The sequence below is a fragment of the Rhododendron vialii genome, chromosome 5a (assembly GCF_030253575.1).
Source record: "Rhododendron vialii isolate Sample 1 chromosome 5a, ASM3025357v1".
Taxonomy (NCBI): domain Eukaryota; kingdom Viridiplantae; phylum Streptophyta; class Magnoliopsida; order Ericales; family Ericaceae; genus Rhododendron; species Rhododendron vialii.
Genome location: NC_080561.1, coordinates 31,673,305 through 31,696,496, shown reverse-complemented (window position 1 = coordinate 31,696,496; position 23,192 = coordinate 31,673,305). Strand labels below are relative to the sequence as shown.

General features: G+C 38.2%; 1 protein-coding gene across 11 annotated transcripts in view; it reads left to right on the top strand.

Moving 5' to 3' along the window:
* Positions 1-23,192, top strand: part of LOC131327179 (protein ZINC INDUCED FACILITATOR-LIKE 1-like) — an 87,918-nt gene that overhangs the window by 38,014 nt on the left and 26,712 nt on the right. For 3 of the 11 annotated variants that reach the window (XM_058360211.1, XM_058360209.1, XM_058360218.1), the window contains 7 exons: positions 376-463; positions 968-1,053; positions 1,149-1,256; positions 1,997-2,041; positions 2,165-2,253; positions 3,062-3,105; positions 4,030-4,345. In XM_058360211.1, the coding sequence (XP_058216194.1) occupies positions 376-463; positions 968-1,053; positions 1,149-1,256; positions 1,997-2,041; positions 2,165-2,253; positions 3,062-3,105; positions 4,030-4,124 (555 nt within the window). In that variant the 3' untranslated portion in view covers positions 4,125-4,345. Of the gene's footprint in view, positions 1-375; positions 464-967; positions 1,054-1,148; positions 1,257-1,996; positions 2,042-2,164; positions 2,335-3,061; positions 3,348-3,441; positions 3,486-3,588; positions 3,928-4,029; positions 4,346-9,616; positions 9,705-10,183; positions 10,270-10,357; positions 10,466-17,901; positions 17,947-18,043; positions 18,133-18,860; positions 18,905-23,192 lie in introns of those variants that run through there. The other 8 variants (XM_058360212.1, XM_058360213.1, XR_009200221.1 and 5 more) reach the window with 7 other exon arrangements.

Below are 23,192 nucleotides of genomic sequence, written 5' to 3'. Positions count from 1 at the left end.
TGTCTGAAATGCATCTTAGTTATCAAAACTTATTACTCTATGTAAGTTGATGTTCATATATAGTGCGTTACTTGGGTATATTATTTTCATATAGTATGCATTTACATATAGTAATATACTGAACTGTTACCGAGACGCTACATGGTGTAGTTAGAATTGTTATCCTGCTCCAAATTTAATAGTGTGCATCCTAATTATACTAGTAGGATTTTCTGCAAGTAATTTGTGTGAGGATATGTTTTGTACATCAGTTAGTATACTTTATTGGCTTAATTCTACCAGTCCTCTTTCTTCTGTCGATAGGTCTTTTATATGTGGAAAATAATCTCTCTCTCTCTCTCTCTCTTAACTGCGGAAACTAATATCCTTCTGCAGATATTCTCACTATGGGCCGAAAGCCCACGAAAAGACGGGGGCTTAAGCTATTCAACTGACAATGTTGGAGTAATTCTCGCTGTATCAGGTACAGTTGTCAACACTGTACTCAGACATTTACATTTGATATGGTCTGAATGAAATTGTTACACATCCAAATCCCAAAAAGCTTTAAGGCACTCTCTTCAATTGACAAGTTTATGCTAGTTTCTTCAGACAAGTTTTTGCTAATTTTTTGTGTTCTCATAGCTGGACATTGGCTTTTGTGTTAGTCGCATTGTACAGGCTCAAGTTCAACTTACTTTTATTGCTTGCGAGAAACATGTTTTGATGGTCTTATTGAGCACGTGTGGCCCTACCGGAAATTTGTTTGATCCTTAAAAGGAGAATGTTATCCCAGAAAAACAACAAAAGTATCCTACTGTTATCTGCTCAAATTGATATCTATTAGGAAAATACAAGTTCGTTAACTCTCCTCTCTGCTCACACCCCCGACAAGCCACCCAGTTTTCTGCCTAGCATGTAATGTCTATTCAGAGATTAGAACACGTGTACTGAAGATTTGATTTCTGAATGCTTATTCAAAATTCAGGTCTTGGGCTTCTAGTATTTCAACTTTCTCTATATCCAATCGCAGAGAAGATTTTTGGCCCTATCATGGTAGCTCGCATTTGTGGAGTAAGCAATCAATCCTCATAACGTGATGTTTTCTTGGCATTTCCAAATGCAGATGCAGACTTCATTTTACATAATGTATGACTACTCTCTTGTAGGTGTTGACCATACCGCTATTGACAATTCACCCCTACATGACCCTGCTTACTGGGTTCAGCCTCTCACTGTTGCTAGGCTGCGCATCTGTGTTGAAGAATATATTTTCAGTGAGTGCAAACTTACCTTTTGAAGATTCTATATAAACCCTTCCAAGTTCACCATTTAGCAAAATAGTTTTTCGTTATCCTTTTGTTCCACTGGGAAACAGTAAAAACGTATTCTTAAGGCATCCACCTCAAAACCGATTGGCAATGAGAGGAGAGGCCACCCAAGCTCATATATTAGTTTTCGAGGTGTTAATTAACCGATGTGGGACTAATTCTGTTACTCTCCCGCACGTGTGACCCCCAACTAGCACGTGGAGAGGTCAACAAAGGATCCGGAACATATGGATCGCGACAAAACAAAGTGCAACTATGGCACAAACAAAGGGGAAAAGCCTCTTAAAACCTTGCTCTGATACTATATTAAAGGATCACCTCAAAACCAATACGGCACCATCCTTCATATAATGTTTGTGCTTCTTAGGTCATGTTGGTATTTAACTACCGAAGTAGATTCAAGCTGAACGGATAAAGCTTTTTGGGACAAGTTGTATTCATTTATTTGTAGTGGTGAATGCGTTTGTGCTGATATGTGAAGATATTATTTTAACTTCCAGAAATTTAAAAAGGTCTACTCTATAATTAGAAATGCAGCAGAATATGCACCCTTGCAATGTTATGGTTGCATATGATTGTCCTGATGCTATGCAAGAAGCATACCGCTTTTGATGAGTTTAGAATTTGATCCCGATTTCCTCTTTCAATTTTGTCAACAGTTATCTCACAATTTTAGCTTTTGTCAGGTGTCCATTATTACTAGCATGTTCATACTGCAAAACAAAGCCGTGGTAATTTTTCTTCTCCTTTCGGTTTATTCTTTCCCATTACTACCCCTCTTTGTTTTTGGAATTATAAATTTGTCTGGCATTATGTCTTCTATGATTCACTTTGAGTTGATCCTACAACAATAGGATCAACACCAAAGAGGAGCTGCAAATGGCATATCTATGACTGCAATGTCACTTTTTAAAGCTGTCGGTCCGGCTGGTGGAGGAGCAATGTGAGTGCCCGCTTAATTTTGGTAGCCATCTTCCTTTTTGAAGTTGAGTGAACGCATAATCAGAGCCTCTTATTATTCCTGGTGAAGCTTTTCCTTGTGGGACTAATAAGAAAATATTGCATCAATTTATAGTTCGTAATATGGAAACACCCAAATTCTTTAATCGTGAAAAATTCCCCTTATTTTAAAATGACCTAAATTTTGTTTTATAAGAAGTCAACATCTTGTCCTATTAAGGATGTTTAGACTAAAGAAGGAAAACTGAACTTGATTAATTTGGAAGCAGATACAGGATGGAGCACTGACGTGCTTTGGTTTGTGTGCAATGTGTGTAAAGTGTTCGCCTGCACCAAACATGAGCTGACATGTCAGACATGCATCTTAACATTTCCTATTATTGTCTGTTTTTTTCGGTTTGAAACATGACATGTCTCTGTGTTGAACATGTGTTAAGGCTGAAATAGGATCTTGGCATAACTTCCAGTGAAGAAAATAGCGGCAAAAAGTAGGATGGGAAGCGAAGTTTGATTTTGTTCATTTCAATACTTCAATTAGGCTTTTGAAACACCAAACATTAGACTTCTGTCTTCCAAATTTAAGTAATTATAGTTGGAACTTCTAAACCTAATAATTAAAGCTTACTGGGACAACTTGTTGCTATTCATTAACAACCCATACTTGTAGTCAACGTCTACTCTATAGCTTTCGATTGGAAAGTGTTTGTGCATATTGACAGCTATGTTTTGATTTTATTGTCTTGCTTATGTATATTCATGTAACTTTAGACTTGTGCTATTAACTTATGCAGCTTTTCTTGGACACAAAAGCGTCAAGATGCTGCCTTCTTTCCAGGTTACAATTCTCTACTCAGTTGACTTTTCGGCTTTCTGTGGCTAATTTCGAGCACCCATTGTTGGCCTTCTACATATTCTATAGACATATATTACGGCCAGAATTGGAATTTTGTTCAGAAAGTACTTTTAGGAATTAAGTTGACTTAGTTTTGGCTCAGTTTTGAGATACTCTAGCAAACTTCACTAAGCACCAACTGGTTCTCCGAATGTTGATGTTTTTGAATGATAAAATGCTTATCTACGGTTGGTAGTGGTGTGGGAGCAATGTCATGAAATGCTTAACAATACTGACTTTCGCCACTAAAAAAGGAAAATTGGATGACTTATGTGGCAGAATTGATGGTTGTGGAAATAGCAATGTGAGACGAGGAACACACGCCATTTAGGTGGCTTCTAGCATATCTTGGATTAAATTCCATCATCACCACTGCATTGTCATATCAGTTTTGTTATCAGGGAAGCATCAAGTAGTGTGCTGTAGGTACCACTCGTCGAAAAGTCACTTGGCTTCGTTAATGGCAACATAAAAGTGGAGCTCCAACGTCGGGAATCATGTTATTGCCACATACATGATGCATAATCAATTTGTTGGGCATCGCACATTTGATGTGGATAATGTCTTGGATGGACGTACAATAGCGCATGACATTTTCATCCGAGAGATGCCTTATGAGCTTAGGGCCAGCTGTTTGGATGGGCCAAATTAGACCATCAGGTAGGGGCTAGCTAGGCCGCGCCCCTTACATCATATTGGAGCCAGGGTTGTGGCTAAGCCAAAGCAAGGATGTTGGCGTCCCGCATTTGGGTGTGAGAGTAGTCGGTAATGAAAATAACAAAATGGCTCCTTGTCAAAACATATGTGAACATATTATCTTTTACTATGAAATTTGTACCAAGCACCAACTGCTTTATTTGAATGCAGGTGACCACATGATTTTCTTCATCCTAAATGTGATCGAGGCAATTGCGGTGCTCATGACGTTTAAACCATTTCTAGTTGAACGACAAAATTCTTGAACAAAAGGTTATGAAGCTTAACTTAATAAACCTGAGAGCCAAATCGGGGGGAAATGTATAGCCTTAGCGAGATTGTTTGGCCTTGTGATTCATTTGTTCAGTAATTTTTGGTGAAAATATTCGTTGTTGTATAAGGACTATTAAATCATTTTACATTTTATAGATGAGGATTCTGTTGAAGGCGCCATGCTGTTAATTTATCAAAGAAAAGGTGTTAAGCATCTCCTAGCACTCCGTTTGTTTCAGCAAAAATTATCTATCGAATACAGTTTTTTTTTTAATGTAATCAAAAGTGAAAGAAAAGTGAGGTGATTTTGATGGAAAATGTTTGTCAAACGCGGAACTTCGTTTTTTGGATCAGCGCTTCTTTCACACCGCCTCCGCATAATCGCAACCATGACTTTGGATAATGGCTATACTACTGACTAACTCCAGCAGTATAGCCATTGTCTGGAAGAAATCCATGAGCAACCTAGTGAGGCCTGGTGACCACATCGAGATACGAAATTTGACTAAAAAGTAAATTATGGAGGCTTTTAGTTTGAGAGGCAATGGTTGATACTCGGCCACTTTCGGTAAATCCTACTGTAAAAAACAGTAATAGTTAAACAAAATTTATAAATACCAACAAAATTGTCCCAAAAAATTTAAAACAGATGGCCTTGTCTATTTGCAATTCTCCTTAAAGTTCTATTGCAATTGAATACTTTTGACTCTCCAAACAGATCAAGGATCTCAAGGAATATGTAAGAACTAGGAATATGAGTGGAAAATGGAACTTAGAGTGAGCGTTAGACACCGAAAAGTGTTATAACCTTAGTGGGTTGGACAATCTCTTAAATGGTTTGCTTTCAACTCAATTTTTATAAATAAAAGTTATTTATTCTTAAAGTTGTTTTGCCTAGTCTTTTAGTACTTGGAGAACTCTTTATAACAATATAAAATGGATCTTGATTCGATTTACAAGGAGATGTAATTACTAAAATGACTTATTTTTAAACCTTGTGACAGTAAAATAGTCATATCTTCTTCTATTTTGGGTGGAAAAACAGGGATATATGTTCTTTTAAATGTACAAAACATATCTTTAAACGTAAAAAGACTATTCTACCCGGACCACTTTCAATAAAAAGTATACTTCACTAGCTTTACATTGTTCAAATTAGGGCTACTTGCAGTTCGGTTCGGTTCGGATTTTTAGGAATCCAAGGACCGAACCACTAGTCACGGTTTTTACAAAATGAAATTCGTGTCCAGATCAAAAGTCCTACGGTTCGGTTCCAATCCAATCCGTGACTCGCGGATCTACAGTTTTGTCCACGGATTTTAGCAAAAATAAAGTTTAAGCATATATCTCACACTAAAATAGAAGCAGGTTACACTCAGAATTAAGTTTAATACCACCAGAAAATACTTGTTACATAAACTATCAAAGGCCTACGTTAAAAATCAGATTCAAAAGAGTCTAAACATTAGTATATTTTATCATTATAGTAAATAACATAAAAAAAATTTGGAAAAGACACGAACTACTGAAATTGAACTAGGGTTACCCATAATTTATAAAAAAAAAAAAAAAAACTAGATTTACCTCCTATATTTTATATGCATCTACACTATATCCCATTATTAATATAAAATATTACAATTGGTAGAAAAAAGTTTTAACATTACTAACAATTAATTATATAAATACACACACACATATATTATTTATTTATATAAAATAAATATCTCATGGTCCGGTTTGGTTAGTCCACGTTTTCGTAATGAAAATTTGTGGACCGAATCTCGAGTCACGGTTTTCTAATTTTTCAATCTGTGTCCAGACCATTAATCCACGGACAAAATCCAAAAGGTATGAATCAGTTCGGTCCGGACCGGTTTCACGGTTCACCGAATTTTTTGAGCAGCCCTAGTTCAAATCACACTCAAATCAATGTTTTAGAGTAGCCTGCTGATGAATTTTCTCATACAAAATGCTATGTAAAATAAAGATACTTATTTTGGTTACAAATATATCGGGGCTTTGTTTATTTTGCTTTGTTGAGTCATATTATCTACTTATCACAAAATTCAAGTGCATTTTCATTTACTTCTGACTTCTCCATCCGAATCCGTTTGGAACCTATGGAAAGTAAAGGAAAAGAAAAGAGAAGGAAGATGGGAGGGAAAATTTACTATTTACTAAACTTGAAATCTTTATTTTCTTCTCTATTTCTCCTTCAACCAAACAATAAAAAAAATTTAAAAAAATTTCCTTTTTTTTCTTGAGTTCCAAACAGAGCCTAATGCTTGGGTCGTTAGTTTAAAGACCCCCTCCAAATCCAAGGATAAGCTCTCTCCTCCTACCTTATCCTACTAACAGAACACCCTTCTTCTGTCACTCCCTCCCTTTTTAAACCCTAACAAACGGCTTCTTACATATCTGTATTTAAATTGCAGTTCTTTTCCACTGAGATGTAATTCTCCCAAAAAAAAGTTAGGGGGCAACTATTCGCAGTCCAGTATTTTTTTTCTTAGCCCGTGAAAAATTTCTAATTATACCCTACAGCTCTTTTTTTTTGTGGCAAAAGGTGGGAAAATTGTTATTTATTTGATAAGCAAAGCCTAAACATCAGAGAGATGAGAACCCCATGGGGGTAAAATGGACGTCCACAGACTGGACATACCATTGAAAATGGCTTTTTGAGCACAACAGTGCGCAACCCTATTACATTTACGTTTAACAAAGCCAAAAACACAGGAAGTGAAAGATTTCTTCAAGACTAAACAATCATGAATAACTACTGCAATATCGGAGGAAGGGTCTTGATCATCACTGCAACTCCTCACAATTGCCTCCGCGTCCGATTCAATACGCACCTTAGGATACTTTAGAACAGTCCCCAGTTTTAACCCATTGCGAATGGCCAAAGCTTCAACAATTCTGGACGAGTTGATCTCATCATGAATAGCTAGAAAAATACCTATAACCTGACCATTATCCCTTCGAGCCACTGCCCCTATGCCAATAGTATTTGAGCTCCTGCAAACCGCCGCATCGATGTTTATCTTCAGCACATTCATTTCAGGTCGCTGCCATACCAAGGTCCCCATCAAAGAGGAACTCAATGGGGGATGGAGGACTTTAGTGTTAGCTTCCTGAAACTAGTAAAAATCACCTTGCGCTTTCCTACTAACAGCATCCGTTGCCCAAGCTATTCCATTGAAAATAAAATCATTCCGTGCTTGCCATATCCACCAACAACAAAGTAAAGCCATACCTAGGAAGGGAGAGGAGTTACAGGACACGAGAATTTGTGATCTACGAGATTTCCCGTGATCCAATTGAAATGAAAAGCGAAAAGAAGAACAAGAAAAACAACAAGAAGAGTAATTGAGTGGGCTCCGAATTTGACGGCCGGCATACGGTTGATGTGTACGACCCCCGGACGCCGGAAATGTAGGAACGCAGAATTGAGCTCCGATCATTCTCCGACAATTACGATGCAGAGCTAGAGAGAGAGAGAGAGAGAGAGAGAGAGAGAGAGGTGCCGAATGCTGATTAGTGATAAGCTAACCTCGTAGGAAACAAGAATGGTCGAAGTCGAAACTTATCTCTTTATTAATTTTCCAGAGCTACTGAAGAAATGTTTTACTTTAAAGTAGATGACGGGATTCGTGGAGATAAGACTGCGATTTCGCGAAGAGACTAATCAGGGAATAATGCTTTTTGGGTCTGTTTGATCAGTCAGATTAGACGTGGATACAGATCCCCCGGGTGAAATTATTTCTGACATGTGCATGCAACAACAGATGGAGAATTTTTCGTATTCCTTGAACAACTAATCCTACAAAGCATGGGATATAAAATATTTCGGGAGATGTGACATGGTTATTACCCCACTATTAGTCTGATTGAATTACTCATCCTTTCTGGAGCGTTTGTTTGACTGGACTACAATTGAATTACTCATATCCTTCCATTATCGCTACGATAACAACGGATTAAAATTCTACTCCTTTGGAATAGAGATTAAATTCTTTCCGCTGGCGGTGAAAAATTTTACTTTTTTACCACCACCTTTTTCGGTCCTACCGTGTATTTATTGTTGATCTGAACTGTTCATCTTGTAGACTCCACATAATAGTGTATCCATGCAAAAAATAAACTTGATCGGATATCGATAAGAGTATCAAAAATTGAATTTTGCTTTGTAAAATGGACAGTTTCTCTTTATTATCATTGACATAAATCAGATCGTCCATTTTATTAAACCAAAATTCAAATTTTGATATATCTATTGTTTCAGAAGATCCATTGTTTTGGGTTGATTTGTATTCAATGCATGCAACAATTAAATGACACATTCATCCTACACAGCCATCTAGGGAATTGGAACAGGCTTTGGTATGAAACACATTAGGATAAGTTGATGTACTTCAAGAGTATGAAGGAATAAATCATTTATTGAATAAGAAGTTACAAGAGCTTAAAGCTTTGAAGATTGTGTGATGCAATCCTATTCTTTGGTGTGATTGTAAAGAGGCCTTTGGTAACCCAGGTGGGAGGCCTAGATCTATCTTCTTAAACCCTTCTTCTCTTCTCTTTCACCATTCACGTCCATTGTTCACAGCTCCAAAACAGCCACTGTTTTTGTGTTTTGATTATACTTGGCCTTATTCAGTCCTGTCCTACATCTCTTCTGGTATCTCACTGTGGTAAATTGGTAATATATGGTCCTAAAACTTCTGATGGTACATTTTGTTTCACGCCATTAAGTCATATGCCACAGAAAATGGATTGTGTCACTTCATTATAAGGAAACAATTCGCCATGCGGTGTGCCATGTGCTTCAGGACATGGTATGAGGTGTTACACTACGGTAGGTTAGATAATGGAAGTAACAAAAAACTTCTTAAGTATGAGAGTGGTTTCTGATTGACAACTGGAAATTAACGGAAGATAGGATTTAAATGTGCATTTGTACTTATAAGTTGTCAAAAATCCAAATCGATCATGTACAAAACTTGAGTACTGTATAGAAGTTGACGCTTGAATATATACTTCTACAGTTCTACTGACAACTAAAGACTTAACACAAGTTTCAATTTAAATGCATGTATATCTTTTAAGTGGTCTGATATACATCTTAATTATTAGAACATATTACTCTATTGTAAGTGGATGTTCAAATATAGTGCGTTACTTGGGTATATTATTTTCATATCGTATGCATTTTACATATAGTCATACTGAACTGTTACCAAGACGCCACATGGTGTGGTTAGAATTGTTATCCTGCTCCAAATTTAATAGAGTGCATCCTAATTAGTATATTAGTAGGATTTTCTGCAAGTAGTTATTTGTGTGAGGATATGTTTTGTACATCAGTTACTATACTTTACTGGCTATAGTTCTACCAGTTCTCTTTCTGCTGTCAATAGGTCTTTCACATGTGGAAACTAATCTCTTTTTTTTAACTGTGGAAACTAATATCCTTCTACAGATATTCTCACTATGGGCTGAAAGCCCACGAAAAGACGGGGGCTTGAGCTATTCAACTGACAATGTCGGAGTAGTTCTTGCTGTATCAGGTACAGTTGTCAACAGTGTACTCAGATATTTACATTTGATATGGTCCGAATGAAATTGTTTCACGTCAAAATCGCAAAAAGCTTTAAGGCACTCTCTTCAATTGACAAGTTTTCGCTAATTTTTTGTGTTCTTGTAGTGGACATTGGGATTTGTGTTAGTCACTTCGTACTGGCTCAAGTTCAACTTACTTTTATTGCTTGCATGAAACATGTTTTGATGGTCTTGTTGAGCATATGTAGCCCTACCGGAAATTTGTTTGATACTCAAAAGGAGAATGTTATCCTAGAAAAACAACAAAAGTATCTTACTGGTATCTGCTCAAATTGATATCTATTAGGAAAATAAAAGTTCATTAACTCTCCTCTCCACTCATACCCTCGACAAGCCCCCCAGTTTTCTGCCTAGCATGTAATGTCTATTCAGAGATTAGTAGACATGTACTGAAGATTTGATTGCTGAATGCTTATTCAAAATTTAGGTCTTGGGCTTCTAGTATTTCAACTTTCTCTATATCCAATCGCAGAGAAGATTCTTGGCCCTGTCATGGTAGCTCGCATTTGTGGAGTAAGGAATCAATCCTCATATCTTTATGTTTTCTTGGCATTTCCAAATGTAGAGTATGCTTACATAATGTATAACTACTCTCTTGTAGGTGTTGACCATACCACTATTGACATGTTACCCCTACATGACCCAGCTTACTGGGTTCAGCCTCCCACTATTGTTAGTCTGCGCATCTGTGGTGGAGAATATATTATCAGTGAGTGTGAACTTACCTTTTGAAGATTCTATATGAACCATTCCAAGTTCGCCATTTAGCAAAATAGTTTTTCGTTGGAATCCTTCAGTTCCACTTGGAAAGTGGTAGAAACCTAAAGTTAAGGCATCCACCTCGAAATCAATTGGCAATGAGAGAAGAGGCCTCCCAAGCTCATATATTAGTTTTTGAGGTGTTAATTATCCGATGTGGGACCAATTCCAACACCCTCACACGTGCGACCCCTGACTCGCACGTGGAGAGGTCAACAAAGGATCCGGAACATATGGATCCAACGAAACAAAGTGCAACTACGACACAAACAAAGAGGAAGAGCCTTTGAAAATCTAGCTCTGATTCTATGTTAAAACATCCACCTCAAAAGTCGAAACCAACTGGCAATGAGAGGAGGGGCCGCCCAGACCAATTCCAACACCCTCGCACGTGCGACCCCCGACTCGCACGTGGAGAGGTCAACAACCTAAAGTTAAGGCATCCACCTCGAAATCAATTGGCAATGAGAGAAAAGGCCTCCCAAGCTCATATATTAGTTTTTGAGGTGCTAATTATCCGATGCGGGACCAATTCCAACACCCTCACACGTGCGACCCCCGATTCGCACGTGGAGAGGTCAACAAAGGATCCGGAACATATGGATCCAACGAAACAAAGTGCAACTACGGCACAAACAAAGAGGAAGAGCTTTTGAAAATCTAACTCTGATTCCATGTTAAAACATCCACCTTAAAGTCGAAACCAACTGGCAATGAGAGGAGGGGCCGCCCAGGCTCATATAATAGTTTCCGAGGTGTTAATTAACCGATGTGGGATCAATTCGAACACGTATGTTATGGAGTAAATCCCACATAAAACTTTTCTCTTAGAACAGCATGCCCTGCAGCCCATGATACACACAAGAAGAAAAGAAAACATAAACACACACACAAGCCCATGCTCCGATCTACTTTCGCCATGCTTTAATCTCATTGGGTATATAATTCAAACAAGCTTCAATATGGTCAATGCTAGGTCCGAATCCCTTATTCTCCTCCTCTTTGTTGGACCTTTTTGATTTTTTGGGTAATTGAAGATATTACTTAGAACAAAGAAACAAGATACAAATCACAAGGGCATCCCCCAGAGAACAACATGGTCAACATGACCACCAAAACTAGAATTCTTAACAACAAAACGGACAACCGAAATACCATGACCTACACTTTGAAACTCAAAACCGAAACATCAAGTTTCTTTGAAAATCCGAGCTGGAAGGTGCGAAAGGGAAGAGAGAGAAGTTTGCAGTTGACCTCTGAACTCTTCGCCATGAACATATGCAAGCTCTAATATTAGTTACAATTTTTGCCACCAACAGCTGAACACTAAGGCCACAATGTTGAAATATTCTTCTATTATGCTCTCCCCATATATGGTAAATAGCTGCTGCTAGGACAATTTTTGAGACCAAGCTAGAGAACTCAGAACCACTATGACCTTGTCCCATGCATTCCACAATCTCAGGTAACCCATTGAATGAACAAGGATCATTGAGTTTAGTCTGCAAACCCCTCCAAAACTGGAGAGCATAGAAGCATTGGAAAAAAAGATGATTATGATTCTCAACTGCATCGGCACATAGAACACAATGAGAATATGCTCTCACCCCCCAAACCTATAATCTATCCCTGGTGGATAACCTGCCTAAGACAGCTAAACACTGGATAATGGACCATCTGGGGATAGCACGTTTAAATCAAACAACCACTGGATAATGTACTAGGCTACCAAATGTTTAGGATTCCTGAAGGCATGCTTGGCAGATTGCACAGAGAACTTGTCACGCCCTCAATTTTCAACATAATAATAATATTAGCTTTAAAAGGAAAATCCACCGCGATATACTCATAAATACCCAAAAGACTTCCTCATATTCATTTACTATGTACTAACAAGTTCAAAAGATTGCAACAACGACACTCCCGCCCCCAAATTGATAAAGATTAGTCAAAAGATGAGTTAAGTGATTATAATACTCCTAAATCAAGGATATGAACGAAAGTTACAATTACAACTTCCCAAATGAGAGTTTACAAAAAAAAAATGTCTAAGTAATTCTCCAATATTAGCTTTCGAAAGAAGTTGCATGCACGTCAAGCACTCCATGCTAATGTCCTCGAGTTGTACTTGAAAGATTGATAGGGTTGAGCAAAACAAATGCCAAGTAGAGAAATCTATGCTCAAGCTATATGCAAATGAGGAGATTTGAACATAAAGAAATGAGGCCTAAACTAAGAAAGGGGAATGCAATGGACACCAACTTCATGATGGATACTGAAGACTCAAGGAGTACTTCACTATCGCTAGTCAAACTATAAATCATCCTTTGTATTTCCTTTTTATCCATGATTCCATTTCGCACGTTTCTATATTCAATGACTTACATTTCGGGTCTTGAGAACCTCGTACGTTTCCCAGAGAGGTCGAACATGCGTCCAAGTAACTCATTCTCCATTAACACATCAAATAGTGACCTTAAGAAACTTTCTGGGTCTTAGGGCCCCATATACCCACAATACATTCCTGGTACTCGTGACCCTGTACATCTATTTCGCATTCCGGGTCTTAGGGCCCCATATACCCACAATACATTCTGGATAGTCATGACCCCGTACATCTATTTCACATCATTTGTATCACTTTTCATCCTATGTATTTCCAAGACTCTAATTTGAAGAATGTAGATAAGAGTGAGATATCAATGTTAAGCAGACGGTTCACATATTAACTCATACTTCCATATTGTTTCCAAACTCTTTATCTGAATTGATCCCTCGTACTACAAGGCATTAAGTGTAAACTTCTCGTATTTCGTTCATGATTTATCCAACTTTCTATTTAGCAACCAGCCTTGTCGTCACACACAGTGTTTAACAAGTCCACAACGTCTAATTCATCATCCCTTAATATTCTTCAATTCACAAACCTCAATATCACACTAAGAAATATATACATTAGACTTGCATCATCATATAAACATGTCTCAAAGGTCCCCATAATCACTCTAATGCATAAACACCATTTGACATTATTTCAAGTTAACTTCCTACTTTGAATTCCCAAGAACAAGGGCCCGAGGACACGAGAGCGACTAATTATCGAGATACAAGTAACCATGTTAGGAAGTGGTTTGGAAGTGTCGAGGAGGCATTAGAAGTATTGGGGGTCCAAACCATGGAAGGAGAAACTTTTCAAAAAATTTCAGTTTGGTACATGTAACAGTTAAGGGCGCTACATGTACCCAGCGAACAGAACATAAAATCTGGGTTTTGGTATATGTAGCAGTTAAGGGTGCTACATGTACCCAGTGAACGAAATCTGAGAAATCTAGGTTTGGTACATGTTAGACACCGAATCAACTCATAAACATATAGAGAGAATTAGAAATTCCTACCTCAAGGTTAGAAGCTTCAAACACGAGATCAACGAATGAGCCCTAGCTTCCAAAGCTCCGAAATCCTCCAAGAACGAAGCCAAGCCCAAACCCATGCGATCCAAGGCTCGAATCTCACGTAAGAGATGAATTAAAGCTCGAAGTATGAAGGTGTTGCAGTCGATTGGTGGGTTTTTGAGCTCAAAGAAGCAAGAGAGAGAGAGAGAGAGAGAGAGAGAGAGAGAGAGAGAGAGCCGAAGACAGAGGGAGAGAGCTGAGAGAGACGTGAGGAGAGAGAGATATATGGGGTTTTTAATCCCCTACACACACATTCTTCTATATATACTCACACACCCACAAAATTACACTAGCACTCCCTCCCATTACGATTCTAGCATACTAACCCCAAATCAAGTCAATTCCACAAATTTTACATTAACCCCAATTTCATATAATCTTAACAAAAATAACATTTTCCTCAATTTTCAATATCTATTAAACCTTTAAATATTTTTTTTGAAATTATAGGTCTTTACAGAACTTGCCATTAGGGTTCAGATTCCACACTACAGAGTCTTCATGAGATACTTTAGGCACCAAAGAGTTTGGGGCGGTCCTCAAAATTTCTCTAATATCTGGATGTCTGACCCTAGGCCACTGCCACTAATTGTTGACAATGATAGAAGCAACTTTGGTTTGAAGGCTCCTACCTAAATTGTATACAACTCTTGAACCAAACTTTGCAAACAAAGGCCCCAATGGGTGCCAGTTATCCAACCATAAAAAGGTGTTTCTTCCATTCCCTACCACACAAGTAATCCAAGGCTGCACCATAGGTCTTAGCTTGAAAATCTTTTGAATGGTCCAGGAGGCAAAAGTAAGAGTAGGCATATTCCATAAACACTGATCCTTAATTACATATATATGAATCCATTTTATCCACAAGGTATCAGCCTTAAGGGCAATAGCCCATAAATGTTTTGCCATAGCTGCCTTATTCCAGTCCATTAGAGCCCTAAAGCCCAAACCACCCTCATTTTTGGGAACACAAACATCCATCCATGCAACCTTAGCACATGTATTCTTTAGCTCAGGACCAGACCAAAAGAAGGCCCTCAATATATTTTCCACCTCTTTAAGTACTTTTTGAGGAAGAAAAAAAATAGAGCTCCAATAAACTTGGGAACTAAACAGAACAGAAGTCACTAACTGGGCTCTGCCACCATATGACAGAAGTTTATTAGACCAAGAGTGTATCCTAACCAAAATTTTATCAAGTAAACTTTGACAATCTGCAGCATGCAATCTAGAAGAAATAAGTGGAACTCCCAATTACCTGATGGAAGCACACCTTCAGGAATAGCAAGAATCTGATGCAGCTGTTGCTTTGTATTTTCAAAATGAAGATCTTTCAGTTAGAAAACGTTCAAAATGCTAGCTATATCCAGTTTGAGCATTTTGTACGTATCCCACACCCGTATCATGTTGTGTCAGCAAAGCTCTACCTAACCTATCGAAGTTTCCTGAGCTCTATCTGCCCTATCAAACACCACCATTTCCCCTTACTCTTTCCTCTTCGCCCTCCTCTCTAACTTCACTGCAAAAAAACCATTGTTGCTCTCCCATTGACACCCTCTCACACCATTGCTGAAATAAGAGAAGAATGTGAATCTCGGGTATAGTAATATGTGTTTACAATGATTGAAGCCTCCGCCATAGAATGGTTGATAGCTGGTTGAGTGGGACAAAACGTGCTATTAAAATGCCAACACCCCATGACAATGATTGGGACTGCATACTAAGCCCACTTGTTCGGCAGTGACAACTTTGCTGCAACATTGGGTCTTTACCTTACTCGGTCCAAGTGTCCAACCCCCACCACTTACTCGTTCTTTTTTACCCTCGAATCCTGTCTGCCTTTTCCCCTTCTAGCCATGCATCGGGCTGCCGACCCCAACAGTGGTGGAATCCTACTAAATTTGAAATTATGAGGAGCTAAAGTCATTCGTGTCCTTCATTCACCGTCATTTTCTTCAAGTCTAACTGTTGACATTTTTGATCCGTATCCAACTCTCCCAGCTAACAACGTGTCAATCTACCAGCCGCGCTCTTGGGTTACACTCACGGCCCTCATTTTCACGCCCCTCACTCGTTGTCATCTTTCTTCAAAACGGAACCATTTGCTAGGCTGTCCACTCCGTCGACCTGCCAAAACTCCATTCTCGCAACCTTTTCTGACCAAATCAGGAGGAGTATATCAAACTAACCCATCCTATTGAAATTTGGAGGAAATGGTGAACCGTTCCTCATTACCTGGTTTATTGCGGATGCTAGCGGTTATGCCTTCACCGCTGCATAATCTACTTCAATCAATGTTCTAAAAGTCGCTAGGCGCGAGTTGAGCGGTCGGCCACCTGCGAGCGATTAGTCGGTGCATATTAATTAGTAATCGGCAATTAATTGTTAGTCTGACCTAATCGGATAGGCCCCGCCAGCCTTGATTAATCTGGAATCGCCGATTAATTCCTTGTTTTAGAACTTTGACTTCAATGAATCTACTACAATGCTCACTTTTCACCCTAACACCTTCTCATCCCTAAAAAGGGATGGGAGGCCCAATAACTGTCGCGCAGATGCCAATGGGGTTATCAACAGACCTACAACACAAATTATATGAAAATCAGAAATGCACCAACTAAGGTCAATGACCTAATCTTGATTTAAGACCATCTGAGCCACCTCATTTGAATGAAAGTTAGAAGCTAGAAGGCTCCGCTTAGATTGAAGATCTCCACCCCTCTATCAGCGTTTCTTAAAGTATCAATCCCTTTCATTGTAAACCTTGCCTCAACCTCATTAGAAATCTCACCGACCTGTTCTGCTAAGTATTTGCTAACATAAACCATAGGACCTTCCTCAGTGCTAGCTTAAATCTCAACATTGCAATCCCTGGAATCATTGCTTAGAACCTTGTAAAAAGGGACCATGGCCACTCTATTTCGTGATCAACTCAGCATAATACTTCTTCAAACAACTACCTCACCCATCCATCCCGTGGATCGGAAACCTTAAGACCCGTTTTGAGAAGCCTCTTCATTCATGAGATTGGATTAGTAAGGTGGTGGGGCCTTAATCCTTCGTTTGGTTTGAGAATGCATGGTTGAAGTGTTAGTCACATTGGACTTTGAATCCCCCAAACTAAGGGTATTAGTAATATCATGGGGGACTAGGTATTGGTAATCCCATCCCAAGCCCACCCATGCTAGATGACCAACCTGCCCATGGTATGTTACCTTAATACTCAAATTACCCTTGTGTATATTATCTGTGCAACTTTAAAGTGACATGTAGATTTATCCAATCTGGGGTGCCATACCATGTGATTATTATGTGAGTTGTTCATCATCAATCATCATCCTCCAACTTCAAGGTAGAGAACAACATTTTGCTTTTCTGTTTATTTTGTTTTCCACTTTCAACTGGCATAGAAAGTGGTTCAGTTAACCCTTACATCATTTGACTTTTTTGGGGGGTAAAAAATGACAATAGTTAACTGCATTTTTTCTTTTATTCTTATGGTTGAGGATTAAAAAGGGAAATCACTTGTAATCCGATCTAATCCGGTCCTAAACAAGCATGGTACTAACAATTCCATCATTGAATCCCATGCAAAACAAACGTGGAGGATGGGCAGATGACCTCATTGTTAATCCTGCATCCTCAAAGAATCCCAATCCCAATCTCAAGTTAAGGCCAATCCCGGTTATCAAACAGAGCCTAATTACAGATGCCGTCCCCCTCATTTATCTCCATCAAAGGACTCCACCGCATAAAAAGGTCTACTCTAGAATTAGAAACGAAGCAGAATTAGCACCCATACAATGTTATGGTTGCATATGATTGTCCTGATGCTATGCAAGAAGCATTCCGCTTTTGATGAGTTTAGAATTTGATCCCAATTTTCTCTTTTCAATTTTGTCAACAGTTATCTCACAATTTTGGCTTTTGTCAGGTGTCCATTATTACTGCCATGTTGGTACTGCAAAACAAAAGCGTGGTAATTTTTCTTCTCTTTTCGGTCTATTCTTTCCCATTATTACCCCTATCTGTTTTTGGAATTATAAATTTACTTTGAGTTGATTCTGCAATGATAGGATCAACACCAAAGAGGAGCTGCAAATGGCATATCTATGACTGCAATGTCACTTTTTAAAGCTGCCGGTCTAGCTGGTGCAGGAGCAATGTGAGTGCCCGCTAAATTTTGGTAGCCATTTTCCTTTTTGAAGTTGAGTGAATGCATAATCAGAGCCTTTTATTATCCCTGGTAAAGCTTTCCTAGCGGGACTAATAAGAAAATATCGCATCAAAATATAGTTTGTGATATGGAAACACCCAATTTCTTTAATCGTGGAAAAATTCCCTTATTTTAAAATGAGCTAAATTTTGTTTTATATGAAGTCAACATATTGTCCTATTAAGGATGTTTAGACTAAAGAAGGAATACTTAACTTGATTAATTGGGAAGCAGATACTGGACGGAGCGCTAACGTGCTTTAGTTTTATTGTCTGTTTTTCAGTTTGAAACATGACATGTCTTTGTTTTGAACATGTGTTAAGGCTCAAATAGGACCTTGGCATAACTTCCAGTGAAGAAAATAATGGCAAAAAGTTGGATGGGGAATGAAGTTTGATTTTGTTCATTTCAGTACTTCAATCAGGCTTTTGAAACCACAAGCATTGGACTTCTATCTTCCAAATTTACGTAATTATAGTTGGAACTTTTAAACCTGATAATTAAAGCTTTCTGTGACAACTTGTTTCCGTTCATTAACAAACCATACTAGTAGTCGATGTTTACTCTATAGCTTTCGATTGGAAAGTGCTTGTGCATATTGGCGGTTATGTTTTGACTTTATTGTCTTGTTTATGTATGTTCATGTAACTTTAGACATATGCTATTAACTTATGCAGCTTTTCCTGGACACAAAAGCGTCAAGATGTTGCCTTCTTTCCAGGTTACGACTCTCTACTAAGTTGACTTTCCGTCTTTCTTTGGCTAATTTCGAGCACCCATAGTCGGCCTATTACATACTATGTTCTACAGACATATATTATTGCCAGAATTGGAATTTTGTTCAGGAAATACTTTTAGGATTTAAGTTGACTTAGTTTTGGCTCAATTTTGAGATACTCTAGCAAACTAATTCACTAAGCACCACCTAATTCTCTGAATGTTGATGTTTGGATGGTAAAATGCTTATCAATGGTTGGTTGGTTGTGGTGTGGGAGTAATGTCATGAAATGCTTAACAATACTGACTTTCGCCGCTAAGAAAAAAATTGGATGACTTTTGTTGCAGAATTGATGGTTGTATAAATAGCAGTATGAGACAAGGAACACACGCCATTTAGGTGGCTTCTAGCATACCTTGGATTAACTACCATCATCGTCATTGCACTGTCATATCAGTTTTATTATCAAGGAAGCATCTGGTAGTGTGCTATAGGTACCACTCGTCAAAAAGTCACTTGGCTTCGTTAATGGCAACATAAAAGTTGAGCTTTGCATGATGCATAGTCAGTTTTGGCATCGCACATTGGATGTGAATAATGTCTTGGATGGACGTATAAAAGTGCATGACATTTTCATCCTAGAGGCGCCTCATGGGCTTAGGGCCCAGAAAAACATATTTGCGAGGCCAGCTGTTTGGATGGGCCAAATTGGATCATACTTTCAGGTAGGGGTTAGGCCGCATGCCTTACATGATATCGAAGCCAGGGTCGTGGCTAAGCAAAAGTAAGGATGTTGGCATCCCCCATTTGGGTGCCAGAGTAGTCAATAATGAAAATAACAAAATGGCTCATTGTCAAAACATATGTTAACTCAATTGTGTTTTGCATATTATCTTTTGTGAAATTCGTACTGGTAGGTCATTTTCACACCAAAAATAAATAATTAAAACTGAGCGAAAACCTCAATTCAAATAGAATAGTGATTTTAGTCCAAGTATCGTACAACGAGGATCAAGAGGCTAATTTATTTATTTCTAAAATCGATTCTTAATTCAATTCAAGAAATAGTGATTGGAGTTTGATTAACTAAAAGTATCTAAGTAATTAAAAACAAGAGAGATGTCGAATTCAAATATGGAAAAAGGTCTTAGGGTTTCGAATCCACCCTAACTTCGTAACCAAACGATTATGTTAATTTAAGAAACCGACTACCAAAACAACATTGATTCACTAAAAGCTACAAGCCCTAGTGACATCGCCAAGAAAATTGCATGTGATTGAAAACCGGACATAATCTATCTTTGGTTGGCACGAATCGTCTTCGATTTTATAACTAATTAATCTAGGCACGATTCGTCTTTCCTAGGCATAGATTATTCTAATTCTCAATTTCATGCACAAAAAATATCGGTGTATAACTATGTATTTGCAATCACAGAAAACAAATACATAATACTAGATTGGAAGAATAACGGTGAATCATAAAAACAAGTCTCAATGTTATACAACCATCGTTTCGGCAATCAAAATCCAAAATCAACATAAAAACATAGTTACTTGGTTAGGGTTTCATCTACACCCTAAGAAAGATGCTTAGTTGCCCATGGCCCAGAGAGAATCAGAAGACATTGGGTTAATCTCCATGTAGAACAGCATCTTTCGTTTCGTCGACCAAAGCCGCTCCTTTCTTTTTCGTTTTTCTTTTCCCCGGCTAGAGCTGAGTGGGGCTCATATTGTTTATATAGGGTTTGAATGCATAAATCACATGTTGATCCCTCGGATATTGTCTAATATTAAATTAGCCATCCAATTCCAAAGCACTCAACACTTTAACCCCAAAACTTATTCTAACTTCTGTTTTTATCCAAAATCTTGGAAACCAAGCTCGAGCAACCTATAAACAGAAAAATGAACAAAATAATTATAAAGTAACAAGAGTAGATGACTAATAAATGTAGTTTAGAGGGCCAAAATATGTATATTTTGGCACTTATCACACCACCCAACTTACACTTTGATAGTCCCGAGCAAAGGAAACAATAAGATATATTCTAACTATGCCACTTTCGTAGGACTCACGATTGCACTTAGCCCATGCAATAAGCCTTTTGAACCCCTAGGCGATCCCTGGAGGACGAGTGCAGTCTCGCGAGGGGTTTACAGCAATGAACTCCCACAAACACTGTGAATCTTTTTCACAAGAGACCTAAAAACCTATAAGACAGCTCATCGATATCTCAAGCAAAGAAAATGAAACCATCGCAGAAACATACCAGGCAAGCGTAGTTCTAGAGGCTATCAAATCATAAAAATAAGCCATGGCACTTACACTTAACGTGTCTGAATAAAGACCTTGGTCGCAAGGTGAGAAACAACTAAAAATGCTCTCCGGACCGAGCCTCGATTTCAAATTTTACCGTGTCATGCACTCAACAAATGAATTCACTCAAAAACAAGGTGCATGTTATGTACTCTCAACATGTGCGGTGGAAGTTATGCAACATGAAAACAAAGTATTCCACACACAAAGACACGAAAAGAAAGCTCTATAAAGTGGACACATGATCTCATGAACAGAATGCAAGCATTGGGAACTTTCTCTTTCCATCAATCCACATCCCATTGCCCCTAGGATCAAATAGGACTTTCAATTCAATTTGTAGCGTTAGGTAAGGGAAAGTGTTTCAAGGGTAGGGTAAAATATTTAAGTGTCTGAGAATAGGCTCACAACAACTCATATAGGGCAAGTTTTTCACAAAGTGTGCCCTCTTCTCGTCCTTTTTATTTTTCTTCAACTTCACCACATCTCCTTTTTCTATTTTTCAACACAATCCCACATTATGATCAAGTGTTTCTCTTTCAATAATGATTTGGTATCTCCCTTTTCCATTCAATTTTATTTTTATTTTTTTTATTGGTTTTATGCACTTTTTTTTTTGGAAAATGGGAAGATCACCAGCAACCAAGAATATGATTCACCCCTTTTTTTCTTTTCAACAAGTCACCTCCACATGATCCAATATCCCCTCTCAAGACACAATATGGATTGTAGAGCTCAACAAGAAAAGGCTATCATGCAAGAGGCTCAAATGGGCTCACAAGGGATAAATGTATGAAAGAAAGAAACAAACTGGCCCAAAGTATCAAAGGCGGCCTATAATCCTTTCCCAAGGGCAACACAACCATGCAAATTTTCAAACCCAAGAGATAAATAAGCATCACATTAAGTTCCCAATACTTGACAACAAAGATAATGGGATCAACTACAAATATGTTCTACTATGACAAATGAGAGTTTATGTGACACCCACTCCAAAAAAAAGGTAAGGCTCTAAACTCACATGGGCATAAGTCTCCACTAAACAAGCCATTAAGAACAGTCAGTATGCAACTCACAAAGCGACCAAAGCCCACATAAACATGAAGTGCAAAAGTGCTAAGAATAAGTGCCATGACGAATTTCTCTCGACAAGCTAGCAAAAAGAACTACAATGCCATAGAGATGTCCAAGCAATGATCATCACATCTCAGCTCAATCAAACAATAGCTAATCTCAACAAGTCTCAAGTCTCATGTAAAAATAATCCAACTATTTTTTTTTCAAAAATTTTCAATTTTTTTAATTTTTTTTTAACTGTGAAATAAAGTGACTGTAAAACAAGGTGATCCCTCCCCCCAACTTACACCATTCAATGTCCGCATTGAAACCATGAACATTAAAAGATAGGACAAATGGCAAAAAGAAAGGAAATATATCACCTCGAACAGGAGGAACTAAGCAGGGGACAATATAGCGAGAGGGAGACCCCCAACGTGAACGGACGAACTTGCAAAATGTTACCCTCCACAACAACAAAATATAAAAAATAAAAGCAAACAAAAGAATAACAATTTTTTTTTTAAAAAATGGCAAAAACATAAGAATGAATCAGTGACTAAAACAAAGAAAACTCATGCATATAGTACTTGGGTTTCCTCCAAAAAAGAGCTAAGTTTAACGTCTTCAGCCAGACGTCATGAAAGCTCAAAAGTCTAAATATTTAGGGTTGAACAATTCAATAGACTCAACCACCTCCCCATCCGAAATACCATCCACATACGGCTTCAAACGTTGGCCATTAACTTTAAAAACTTTACCATTATGTGGGTTCCGCACCTCTATTGCACTATGGGGAAAAACTTGTACAACAGTGAAGGGACTATCCCATCTAGACCGAAGCTTACCGGGAAAGAGACGCAACTTAGAATTGAAGAGCCACACCTTTTGGTTAGGCTCAAATGACTTACGATT